General features: G+C 41.3%; 1 protein-coding gene across 1 annotated transcript in view; it reads left to right on the top strand.

Annotated features, from left to right (window-relative positions):
- The window catches only part of IL20RA (interleukin 20 receptor subunit alpha), a 33,147-nt gene extending 26,270 nt beyond the window's left edge, over positions 1–6,877 (top strand). Inside the window, exons 6-7 of the mRNA XM_027551673.1 lie at positions 3,681–3,820; positions 5,988–6,877. Of these exons, the coding sequence (XP_027407474.1) occupies positions 3,681–3,820; positions 5,988–6,779 (932 nt within the window). The 3' untranslated portion in view covers positions 6,780–6,877. The remainder of the gene's footprint in view (positions 1–3,680; positions 3,821–5,987) is intronic.
- The last annotated feature ends 7,070 nt before the right edge of the window (positions 6,878–13,947 follow it).

Genomic DNA, 13,947 nt, shown 5'->3' with positions numbered 1-13,947 from the left:
TGTGTGGATTGTGTTCAAATATTACTCGCTGGCTGTGGGAGGGCCTGGGGTCAGCAAATCAGTTATTACTCTTTCTGTTTTATGATTGCTTCTCTCTCTTTCTATTTGCCTCCTTCTCATGTTTTCTGAACTTGGCTGACAAGGAAGTACGGTTGAAGATTCTTGTTCCTGTTAGGAGACTAGAGTTAGGAGCTTGGCATTTGTTTAATTGTTCTTCCCTGAGGGAGGGTCCTCCTGATGGCTTAGACAGTAAAGAATCAGCCTGCAATGCAAGAGACCTAGGTTTGATCCCTGAGTCGGGAAGATCCCCTGGAGAAGGGAATGGTACCCCACTCCAGTATTCTTGCCTGGAGAATTCCATGGACACAGGAGCCTGGTGGACTCGCAAAAGTGGGGTTTCAAAAGAGTCCAACACGACAGAGTGACTGACACTTTCCCTGAGAGTGGTTAAGACCTTGAACTCAAAACATAAAAGTTAAAAATAAATCCTAAAGTTTGCCTTCATGGAACAGCTCTTCATCCATTCTTGTTTCTCTCTTCCAAATGTTCTGGCCTTCCACATGAAACAACCATTTTCCCCCAAGCCCTTATCATCACAGCTATGGGACAGGAATGGTGACAGAATCCCTGTTTTCCTCTCTCCTCATGCCTTCCACATTTTGAGATGAAACTGTCCCAGGGATTAAAGAGGGAATTTTGTGAATACATATCAAAAATGAAAAGCCTTATGTTTGAATCTCCATCCTTATCATACCTTCCCCTTTTAAACAAAGGATTCTCTACCATATGTCCAATACAATTAAAATGCAAAACAAGCAAAAGGCAAAACAAAGCAGATTGAGGAAATCATTTTTGTATTTGGAAGAGTGTTCTGTTTACTAACAGCTTGATCAGTGGCCAAATGGTAGGAATGAATTCCCAGTAGAAATCATTCAAGCCATTGGCAAAGCTAAAGCAACTAAAATACAGATTAAATTAAATACTTCCCAGTAAGCAGATGGAACTGACTTTCTCACTAGTCCTGGAAAAGTAACAAAACAACAAGGTTCCATTTCAGGTTCTGACCTTTTCTTGATCTCCTAGCTGTTGATCAACCCAGGTACCTTTCTAAGACACCACTATGAGGGGCTACTTTTTCAAAAACTTGCTATTACCTCTTTTGCGACTATTCTTAGAAATATTTCTGTTCTCCAAAATCCCCCAATTCCTAAAATATAGATACAGATTATCAAGTGATTGTTGCAAACTTGTGCTGGTGCCATCAGTCATTGTTGTCGCAGCCCTGTTTAAGCAGGGTGAGTTTAGTCCAGAGATCAGAGATTGTATTAAGAGGTCTGGACTGACTGGGATTGACATATACACACTAGAATAAATAGATAACTAAGAAGGACCCACTATATAGCATAGGGAACTCTACTCAATACTCTGTAATTGCATGTATGGGGAAAGAATCTAAAAGAGTAGATATATGTTTATGTATAACTGATTCACTTTGCTGTATATCTGAAACTAACACAACATTGTAAACCAGCTAAACTCCAATACAAATTTTTTTTTTTTAATAAAGAGGACTGGGCTGAGTTGTAGCCTGAAGTAGGAGCAGGTGATACTCAGTCACCTGCCACATCTGCATTGTTGGTGTCTTTCTATGTGGAACGTGTAGACCGATGCACTCTCGGGTGGAAGAACCTGCAGTTAGACCCATGTACCTGGACCTTTCCTACTGGCATTTGTTGACCAGAAGTCCATGATGCTTCTCTTTCCATTTTTTAACTGGACAGTTAACCAGACAGTGACTTGGCAGCTTTCTCCCAGGACTAGGCATCCAGAGCATCCACTGTCTGCATGGGTTAGAATGCTCTCGGGACACGCCTGCTGATTGTATTAGTACGTAACGAATGGCCTTCCAGGTGGCTCAGTAAAGAATCCACCTGCTGGTACAGGAGCCACAGGAAATGGTGGGTTTGATCCCTGGGCCAGGAGCGTCCCCTGGAGGAGGAAATGGCAACCCATTGCAGTGTTCATGCCCAGATAATCCCCTGGACAGAGGAGCCTGGTGGGCTACTGGGGTCCCTGGGGTTACAAAGAGTCAATAGGGGTCACAAAGACACAACTAAGCGACAGAGCACACAGGCGCAATGCCCTAGAACGTTTGTCATTTGTGCTAAAGCGGCCCCTTTTTCTACAGCTGTATTGGTCACAATTCTCTGGAGAACACAATATACATAATCTTTATATGTATATACACAAAGAGGGAGAGAAAAAGACTTATTTTAAGGAGTTGACTCACATGATTTTGAAGGCACAGGGTAAATTCAAAATCCACAGGGCAGGTCAGCAGGCTGGAGAACCAAAGAAGAGTTGATGTTACAGTTCTTGTCTGAAAGTGATCAGGTAGCAGAATTCTCTCCTCCAGAGGAGTGGGGAGTAATCAAGTCTTTTTTCTATCAAAGCCTTCAACTGATTGGATGAGGCTCACCCACATTATAGGGGGTAATCTGGTTTACTCAAGACTACTCATATAAATGCTGCTGCTGCTGCTAAGTCGCTTCAGTCGTGTCCGACTCTGTGCGACCCCATAGATGGCAGCCCACCAGGCTCCCCCGTCCCTGGGATTCTCCAGGCAAGAACACTGGAGTGGGTTGCCATTTCCTTCTCCAATGCATGAAAGTGAAAAGTGAAAGTGAAGTCACTCAGTCATGTCCGTCTCTTTGCGACCCCATGGACTGCAACCCACCAGGCTCCTCCATCCATGGGATTTTCCAGGCAAGAGTACTGGAGTGGGGTGCCATTGCCTTCTCCGCATATAAATGCTAATCTCATCTAAAAAAAGTTTTCACAGAAGCATCTGAAATAATGTTGGACCAAATAACTGGGTACCTTGGCCTACATAGATTGACATGTAAAATTAACCCTTTCAATTTTCAGGTACCCCATAGAAGCTTAGCAAATATAAATTAGTCACAGTGAGTCCTGTCCATCAACCATACAGTCTGATCAGTGGTGATCCAGAACTACTTTTATTAAAACTATTCAGCAGGTCTTTCATTCCTCTATTGACTGTTAAATTCACCATGCACCTACAGTACAGCAGGACCTGGAAGAGAGTTACTGCCATTCTCAGCACATACCACCTCAGCCACCTCCCACACGCATCCCCACGCTCCAGACCTACCAGAAGGCCTGGCCAACTGTGTTCGATGGTTCTATCTGTTACACAGAAGACGACACCATATGTTCTTCTCCTCTCCCGAATATATGGAAAAGATTGAGTCAAATGAGAGACGTGGAAACGTGGAGCAGCTTAATGGGATCGTCACAAGAGGGTTTTGTTTGGTTTGCAGTGCTCTGAGTTGCCTTAATACACACTTAACTTCAAATATAAGGACCAGTATGAGTCTCATAGCCAAATATAAGCTGTTGGAATATCTGCTGATTTGGGTTGTTAAGGCATCCTTGCCGTAAAGGTTTGAGACAAGTCCAGATGATTCCTTAAGGCCATCTATTGTTAGAGTAAGAATTCTGAGATCCCTTATAACATTTAGCTCAAGCTTCTCAGTTTATAAATGATAAAACTTAATTTTTAAACTGATCTCTGCAGAGTCGCTTGACATTAGCAATGTTTTCCCACCCCACCAAATCACAACTATCTACCCCACCTCGCTTTTCTATTTTTACAGATCAAACAACAGCATTGGAGGTTAAAATCATCCTCTGGTATGTTTTGCCCATATCTGTTACTGTGTTTATTTTCTCTGTGATGGGCTACTCCATGTACAGATATATCCATGTCGGCAAAGAGAAACACCCAGCAAATCTGGTGAGTGCTTACTGTGGTGAGAGGCATTATAACACACCTCCAAGAAGATAGAAAAGGACGTTCTAGAACAGATACCATTCCTTTTGTGGGCAGAGTGTTTCAAGTTAAAGAGCTGATGAGTTAAAAACACTTTCTGTACTAGGTTAGCTCATTAACATAACTAAAGAGAAAGATTCCTTTACTTTGACAAAGACTTTATATTTACTGAACAGATTAGACTAGGTCTTGAGGTACATAGATAAATTGTTATGATCCATGCCCCTCCAGAGGCTTAAGTCTAGTTTGGAACTAGAATTTTTAAATGATATGTGAAGACTAAGATGAAAGTGGGTTCTCAGGACTCTTGAGGGTACAGGAAGGGCAGTGGCACCCTACCTGGAAGATCAGAAGGAATTTCATGCCAGGGCTTGGTCATGAATGTTGAGGGAGTTAGGGCACCTACCACAGGCAGAAAAAATAGCAGAGTCAAAGGTGGGTGGATATTTGGAAAACCACATAATATTTCTAAACCACAAGATTCCTGATAAGGAGCTATGAAAGAGACTGAGGGAGTAAGGCCAAGTAATGGGATAATTGGGGTGCTATTCTAAGGAATTATCTAGCCCAAGGTACTATTCTTGGGCTTCATTGTGTTTGCAAAACTCTGTCGGGTTTTGGGTTGGAATCATCAGGGTCAATATTGAGTTTTAGATACATCTAGATAGTGTTAAGGACAACTTTAAGGGGAGGAAGCCTAGAACCAAAAAAGCAGCTAGGAGACTGTGAGAGTTGTCCAGGAGACAGAAGATAAGAGTCTAAAAGAGGAGAGACAGACACAGAGTGGAGACACGTTTAGGGGGAAAGTAGCCAGGACTTCATTACTCACAGCAAGGAGAAGCAAGAAGGTAGAAGAGGGAACAAACCTTATGCTTCTAGACCATGTACTAGAGGGCTTCCAAGGGCTGAGCATATTTTAACAAGCAAAAATTATTTCTTTGGGAATTATCAAAATACATGTTCATATGTACATGATACATACGTGCATTTCTGTTCTGTTTTAAAACATTTCTATTGTTCTGCCTTCATTTAGATTTCAGAGTTAGCTTTTTAATGAGATACGGAGACCTTTCCTAGGAGGAAAAGGCACAGGAGAACTGACCATGTGTGGCTTTTTGAAACCAAAGCTTTCATAAAAGAATGATGTTGGAGTTGCTATTTTCTAGTTAAATGAAATCACATCATAGCGTGGACAGTGAGAACTGGAACGTAATTCATGGTCAACAGTCTAAATCGGCACCGTCCACGTATCCCCAGGAAAATGTTAATCTTAAACAAGTTTCCTCCCACGATCTAGAGTTTCTCCATCTACTATGAACTGGCAGGTGAATTTCCGATTTTGGCCCTATTATAGCATAGTGTAGGGAGGCAGTTAGTTAAACCATCTCTAGTCATGTGCTTACTTCCCTTTTTACACCTAGTTTTCATACCCTTCCACATTTCCTGTCCAGAGTATATGCAAAAAAGAGCTGGTGGCCCAGAGGATGATTTATTGATAAGTACATTTAAACTATAATTAGAGCTTCCCTGGTGGTTCAGGTGGTAAAGAACCTGCCTGCAGTGCAGGAGACCTGGGTTCGATCTCTGGGCCAAGAAGATCCCCTGGAGAAGGGAATGGCTACCCACTCCAATATTCTTGCCTGGAGAATCCCAGAGGAGCCTGGCAGGCTACAGTCCATAAGGTCGCAAACAGTGGGACATAACTGAGTGACTTTCACTTTCAAACTGTAATTAACAAAGGAATTTCAAAACCTCTATTTGTTTTCACCCCTCCTGACACAGCAGGAATTCTGATTTTACAGAATTTAAAACTGAGGCTCCAGAATTTAAATAACCCCCTTGAATGCCCCGAGCCAATTAGAGGAAGGGGCAATCACACCCTGACCCTTGGATTAGATCGGGACCACCCGGGGAACCACTTTTCACTGCCCTGTGCATCTCGTGCAACTTGGGTCCCCTGGGTCCAGGTGAAGGAGGTTTCCTGTGTATTCCAAGCATAACTTTAACTTTCATGAGCTGGTAAGTATAGGCCTTTAAAACCATGTGGGGACAGTATAAATTCTAACTAACAGCTGTTTTTAATGTCTCCCTAAAGTGAAAAGATGAAAACTGTTCTATTCTCTCTTTTTAGGTTTTGATTTATGGAAATGAATTTGACAAAAGATTTTTTGTACCTACTGAAAAAATTGTGATCAACTTCATCACCCTCAATATTTTGGAGGATTCTAAAACTTCTTCCAAGGATATAAGTGTAATGGAGAAAAGCAGTGAGGCATCAGACCTGAATGAGCCCATCGAGGACCAGGAACCCCACTGGGAGGATGTGGGGGCGGAACACCTGGGCTATGTGTCACATGCGGTGGACATCGTATGTGACTTTGAGAAAAGCTCCAAAGGGACGTCCTTAACCCAGCAAGAGCCACCCAGCAGAACAACGCCCATGGATAAAACAGTCATTGAATATGAATATGATGTAAGAAGTAGTGACATTTCTGTGGGGCCTAGAGGACAGGAGTTCAATTTGCAGGAGGAGGTGTCCCTTCAAGGAAAGATATTTGAACAACAGGCACCTTTAGCAGACTTGGGTCCACAAACACTGCTGTGTTCATATACCCCTCAGCTCAGAGACTTGGACCACCTGCGGCAGGGGCATGTGGACACAGAGGAGGGGCCAGAGGAAGAGCCGTCCACCACGCTGGTTGACTGGGACCCTCAGACTGGCAAGCTGTGTATACCTTCATTACCCAGCTTTCAACATGACCCAGAGGGATATGGCCATCCTGAATCTGAGGGGCTCGGGGAGGAGGGCCTCTTATCTAGACTCTACCAGGACCAGGCTCCAGACAAGGCACCGGAAGAAAATGAAGCCTATCTCATGCAATTTATGGAAGAATGGGGATTATATGTACAAATGGAAGACTAACCCTCAAATGTCCCTTTGCCAGACCTCTACTGTTACAAAACATGTCAGTGCAGAGAAGTGACCCAATAATAAAGTACTGAGATAGAAGTCTACTCAGATTTCTGTGTCAGTGAGAATCACTTATTTCTTTTATTTTCATAGCACTTGCTTAGTTCTGCCTCATGTGGGTGATTTAGTCATGCATGGGGGTCTCCTGCACCAATGGTGGGCTCCCAGAGTGCAGGGGCTGACCCTCTTTGTACCCAGTAAATATTCAAAAATGTTGACCAAACTGGATGCAGGATTTATTCAGGTGGGTATACTGTAGTCTTCTTATTTATGGTTTTCTAACACTTGTACAGTTTTTCCTGGGCCTTTACCAACTGTGAAAGTGAGACTGAAAGTGTTAGTCAGTCATGTCCAGTTCTTTGCAACCCCATGGACTGTAGCCTGCCAGGCTCCTCTGTCCATGGAATTCTCCAGGCAAAATATTAGAGTGGATAGCCATTCTCTTCTTCAGGGGGTCTTCCTGACCCAGGGATCGAACCCAAGTCTCCTGAATTGCAGGCAGATTCTTTATCATCTGAACCATCAGGGAAGCCCCTATCAAGTGTATAGCACACAAAAAACATTCCATGAAGGTCATTCATTGTACAAGCGCTACTTTTTTAGAATTTGGTTTGTTTCCCAAATGATGACATACGTAAAACTTGCAAATACCTCTAAATGGGTGGGAAGTGGTCACATTTAAAGACCCTAATCCACTCTTTAGTCATAATAATCCATGTTCAGAGTGAAGGTATCAGGCAGAGATCTTGATGTCACATGATTTGGACTACAGTAAGTAGATATATTAATACTTTAGGAGAAGTTCTGGAGTGTAAACATAAATTGTTGTTATTATTTTATACTCAGAAAATATTCTCTCAATAATTTAGTGGGAGCTTTTAGTAGGGAATTAACCTAAAAGAAAATGTCACATTTTATAATAGTCTTACATTTATTTCTGGAAATGTGTTTTTCAAAAAGATATTTAGGTAGTCTATAAACCAAAACATATTTAGTAGCTGAGTCAGTTACCATTCAGTTCAGTTCAGTCGCTCAGTTGTGTCCAACTCTGCGACTCCAGGGACTGCAGCACGCTAGCCTTCCCTATCACTCACCAACTCCTGGATCATGTTCTAACTCATGTCCATCAAGTCGGTGATGCCATCCAACCATCTCATCCTCTGTCGTCCCTTTCTCCTCCTCCTTCAATCTTTCCCATCATCAGGGTCTTTTCCAATGAGTCGGTTCTTTGCATCAGATGGTCAAAGTATTGGAGTTTCAGCTTCTGCATTAGTCCTTCCAGTTACCATTATAATATTAAATATTATATTTGAATGGACTGTGCCTCAGAGACTTTTTGGAATTTATGTGAATGAATATCCCATAACTACATAATCTTAAAATCAGTAAGTAAAGACATACAAAAGAAATGTTGAGTTAATATGTAAGGGAGAGTGTATTAAAATTTTGACATAGTTTACTGTGAGAATGAAACTATATCATAAAACAATACCAACTTTGTTAAATTTCAGTAACCATTCCCACCTCCTTCACTGTTTGCCTAGAAAATAAAAAATTCAGTAGTAACACTGTGTTAAAATATGACAGAATCTGTTAAGTTGAGCCATATAAAATTATTCATATTTGACCTGCAGAGACAACAATTTTTTTATAATTTACCTTAATGTAGGTTTGTTTTAATCATGAACTCATGATCCATTGATGCTCTTTCAGGAAAACGGATAATATCCATATTTTCTTATTTATGTTCTTGGCACAGACAACCCTGGATTCTGAAGTCATGGTCTTTTGAGATTGTCCACAAATCCAAACAGCTTCTGATCTAGCAATTTAATTTAGAGCATAATTCTATTAACCAGAGTGTCCTGTTCTTCTCAATCTTTGTAAAAATTATGCTGCTAGTTTTGAAGAACAAATGTATTATTAAGTAAATATGTAAGAGAGAGTGTATGAAAGATTTGACTTAATATACTGTGGGAACGAATGTATATCATAAAACAGTACTATCCTAGTTAAATTCCATTAGCTATTCCTTTCTCCTTCACCATTTTCTTCAAAACAGACAGCCCGTTTTGAAGAACAAATTTATTATTATTATAAAGGAAGTTCAGGAGTGGGAAAGAATGAGTTATTATTAAGAGCAAAAAGAAAATAAAGTGATTGACGACTGTTTGCTTCATTAATTTCATTCACAAAATACTTACTGAGCATCTACTGTGTCCTACCACGTGCTCATTGTAGGGAGGATAACAGCAACCTTAGGGTTATTTTAAGGATGAAAAAGCCTTGGAACATGTAAAGCACTTAGAACAGTGCCCAGCACATAGTGAGTGCAGTGCTTGTTTTCATCAAAGTGTTAGTCGCTCAGTCGTGTCTGACTCTGCAACCCCCTGGACTGGGACCCACCAGGCTCCTCTGTCCATGGAATTATCCAGGCAAGAATCCTGGAGTGGGTTGTCATTTCCTTCTCCATGTTATCATTAGTAACTTCCAAAACATGTGCTTAGCATCAAGAAGACAAGCCATTTAGACGTATGACTGCTGTGATTCAAAAGCAGAGCTCGCCTCACTGTGTTTCTCTTCCCTAAAAGTACAATAGTAATTTGCTTCCTACATTGTGCCTTCAGATTGAAATCCATCTGTGGTTTTGTAAAAGAGAATCTAATTCTGAGTTGCTCTTGACATTCTAAGCATATCAGAAGTATTAAGCCTTCGTAAAATTTTGTTTCTTCAGTACTTTGCAATATACATACACACATATACATATTCAAATGTGAGCATACAGTAGGCATGTCTTGTGGGGGGAAAGGTGGCACATTCTTTGATGTGGTGTACCTGTGTGGGTGGCAGCCATCATGCTTCCTGTTACCTCTGTGACCACAGCCTCAGCAGCTTGAAGAAGCCATCCTCTGGGGCCTCAGCAGATTCCATCCCTAGGACTGAGGTCCCAAGGGAGCTAGGAAGTTGAGGTTTCAGAATCTTGGACCAGCGCTTTCCTCCTTTCATTAGCTGTTCATCAGTTTTAGGATTTCACACACCTCTTCTACATCAGATGGTCTTTCCTCGTTAAAACACCTGCTGACGGCTCTATGTCCACACCCCATAAATTCTAAACAACCCGGTGAATAAAAACACCCTCACTACAAAGTGAGTGAGACCCAGTGTCAACACTGCTCATGGGAAGGAAGTAGGTGAAGAGGGGCATTCCCCTCAGCCACAATGTGGACAAGCTCAGATGCCCCCAGGCTGAACTCATCTCAGAGGGAAATCGGTGCAGGGTAAAATTGCTTGTACAGCCCAGAGCACAAGTCTGTGCAGCATGGTAAATCTAATGAGAACATCAAATAGAGGGCTCCATCAGTGTGGATCGGTGCACCTGGCTCATAAATCAAATTCTCTCTGGCCCACACACTACCACCCCCATGTCTTGAGATGAATTTTTGCTAAATTATCTTGAGAAGAACTTTTTTCCAATTTCCTTTGTGATTCCCCACATTGTATCTTCCATAAATCTTCTATCTGTGGTTTTTTTTTTTTTTTCAAAGACTTTGCTCAAAAACTTAGGCCTATAATTTTTAAATAAATAATACAATAAATTAGGAGTTTCAGATTAACATATACACACTACTATATATAAAATAGACAACCAACAAGGACTCTGTAGAACAGGGAACTCTATTCAATATTCTATATGGGAAAGGCATTCTGTATTCTATATGGGAAAGGCATCTGAAATGTGTATGTATAACTGAATCACTTTGCTGTACACCATGTTGTAAATCGACTATACCCCAATATAAAATAAAAGTTAAATTAAAAATAAATACATTAAAATTTTTAATTAAAAAAGAAGAGGTTGACTACACACAAATTACCAGCAAGGTACATTACTATTTAGTTTCATGCAGCCTATTAGCTAGTTGCAGTTTTTCTCCCAAAAAGAATCCTACTGAACTCTCTCATAACTTCTTTTCACTCACTCAAAAATATGTATCTGTCTTAACTATACTTAGATTAACTTTATGAAGCACCAATCTTATTCAAACTAGAACTACTGAAATGACAGATGATGAATTATTTTTTCTGAACTTAACGCTTTACTTTTTTTTTAGTCAAATAGCAACCAAAAGTTGGCATTATTAAGAGCAACATGGATCTTAATAATGCCATGTTATTAATGGATCCTTTAAAGATAACTGAACCTCTCCAAAATGTTTTTCCCGGAAATCACATCCTGCAAAGTGGCTGGATGACTATTAGATGGTCGTTTACCTTTCCTTTGAGGTGCTGGACTCTGTTGCGCTTAATTTTGACCACTTTTCCTCTTAAAGTCTTTAAGATCTTCAGTGATAGGTCCTAGAAGGCAATCTTGGCTTTTTGGGCTTTCATTCATGTTTATCACTGATTTTCCTCCAGATTTGCTTGTCTGTAGCAGCAGCAAGATTTCTGTTCTACTTTACTAGTTTTAGACTTTAACAAATCTTCCAGTTCGTTTTCATTTCTGAAAGTCAGTATAGATGTAGGGCTAAGGTTCTGAGAACATTGCTTCATCCAAAGCTCCCTTCCTGAAGGGGTGAGGGCTTGGGGGTTGCATTGCGTTTATGCCAGTTGAAGGAGGCTTCTTCTGTCCTCAGGCAAGGCTGCCTCTCTTGGGTTCTCCTACAACTGTATCTCTGGCACTTTGCTAAATTTGGAAGCAGATGAGGTATCTTCTCCTACTTCTCAACAGATTTCTTTTGGTATCTCAATCTGTCATTCTCTGAATTAAGTGGTATTTGGAGGCTTCCCACCAATTCAGACGATGGACATATGGCTCATGTTTGTGTTTTCACACCCAGGCCATGGAGACGATGAACACTGCTGGGGATAAATACCATCTGCCATTTGCCTGTCCCTGAAACTGACTTCTGTGGGATGTATGAATTAGACACTGCTCTGAGAGGTCTCACAGAGTTAACATAGTTAAGACAGTTTATTCTTCCTTCTCATGAAGTGCATTCTTCCCCACTTTGAAATTGATTTGAAATGCAGACCCTTCAGAACATTTGATGTGAGAGTGGAAAATTTTAATCCTAACTCCCCCCCGAAAGAAGGCATGGATATTGGATCTTCATTCAATTTGTCAAATTTGTGCTTCTAAAAGAATCTGGCAGCATTTGAGAAACAAAGCTATATAAGGATTGTCAACTGAAAAAAATTAGAGAACCTAGAGGTTAAGATTTATATTTTATTTGACAGACCTTCTGAGGATTTAAGCCTGGGAGGCAGTCTCTCAGGTAACTCCGAGGGGCTGCTCCGAAGAGGTAAGGAAGGAGCCAGGATATGTAGAGTTTTTGCACGAAAAATATCGGTCACAGAATATTGAGCAGTGTTCTTTGTGCTATACAGTAGATCCTTGTTGGTTCTCTATTTTAAATGTAACAGTGTGTGCATATTAATCTCAAACTCCCAATCTATCCCAATCTATTGAACACTGCTCAGTATTCTGTAATAATCTAAATGAGAAAAGTATTTGAAAAACATAGATACATGTATCAGTTCGGTTCAGTCGCTCAGTCGTGTCTGACTCTTTGCGACCCCATGAATCGCAGCACTCCAGGCCTCCCTGTCCATCACCAACTCCCGGAGTTCACTCAGACTCACGTCCATCGAGTCAGTGATGCCATCCAGCCATCTCATCCTCTGTCGTCCCCTTCTCCTCCTGCCCCCAATCCCTCCCAGCATCAGGGTCTTTTCCAATGTAGGTATAACCAAATCACTTTTCTCTACACCTGAAACTAACACAACATTGTTATTAACTATGCTTCAATATAAAATAAAAGCTTAAAAAACAGAACATCAAAAGACTACTGATAATTAAAGAAAACCAGATATCTCAAGTTAATGAATTTAGGAATTTTCTGTGTCTGGGAAGATGCAAGAGGCTGGGCTCCTTGAAATCACTCCTTTGATACTCACCTTAACTATCTAGGGCCAATATCCTGCTTTTCTCTATCCTGAAACCCCTCTTCGTGCACCATCGGGATATGGCAGGCAATGTTTTAACCCACATTGCATGTATGCACACATACTAAATAGCTTCAGTTCAGTTCAGTTTAGTCACTCAGTCTTGTCCGACTCTTTGCAACCCCATGGACTGCAGCATGCCAGGCCTCCCTGTCCATCACCAACTCCTGGAGTCTACCCAAATTCATATCCATTGAGTTGGTGATGCCATCCATCCATCTCACCCTCTGTCGTCCCCTTCTCCGCCTGCCCTCAATCTTTCCCAGCATCAGGGTCTTTTCAAATGAGTCAGCTCTTTGCATCAGGTGGCCAAAGTATTGGAGTTTCAGCTTCAACATCAGTCCTTCCAATGAACACCCAGGACTGATTTCCTTTAGTTTAGACTGGTTGGATCTCCTTGCAGTCCAAAGGGCTCTCAAGAGTCTTCTCCAACACCACAGTTCAAAAGCATCAATTCTTCAGTGCTCAGCTTTCTTCACAGTCCAACTCTCACATCCATACATGACCACTGGAAAAACCTTAGCCTTGACTAGACAGACCTTTGTTGACAAAGTAATGTCTCTGCTTTTTAATATGCTGTCTAGGTTGATCATAACTTTCCTTCCAAGGAGTAAGTATCTTTTAATTTCATGGCTGGAGTCACCATCTGCAGTGATTTTGGAGCCCCCAAAAATAAAATCAGCCACTGTTTCCCCATCTATTTGCCATGAAGTGATGGGACCAGATGCCATGATCTTCGTTTTCTGAATGTTGAGCTTTAAGCCAACTTTTTCACTCTCCTCTTTCACTTTCATCAAAAGGCTTTTGAGTTCCTCTTCACTTTCTGCCAAAAGGGTGGTGTTATTTGCATATCTAAGGTTATTGATATTTCTCCTGGAAATCTTGATTCCAACTTGTGCTTCATCCAGCCCAGCGTTTCTCATGATGTACTCTGCATATAAATTAAATAAGCAGGGTGACAATATACAGCCTTGACGTACTCCTTTTCCTATTTGGAACCAGTCTGTTGTTCCATGTCCAGTTCTAACTGTTGCTTCCTGACCTGCACACAGAATTCTCAAGAGGCAGGTCAGGTGGTCTGGTGTTCCCACCTCTTTCAGAATTTTCCACAGCT

Source organism: Bos indicus x Bos taurus, chromosome 9, assembly GCF_003369695.1.
Source record: "Bos indicus x Bos taurus breed Angus x Brahman F1 hybrid chromosome 9, Bos_hybrid_MaternalHap_v2.0, whole genome shotgun sequence".
NCBI classification, from domain to species: domain Eukaryota; kingdom Metazoa; phylum Chordata; class Mammalia; order Artiodactyla; family Bovidae; genus Bos; species Bos indicus x Bos taurus.
Note: the sequence above shows the minus strand (reverse complement) of the source record. Positions and strands in the feature narration are given on the sequence as shown.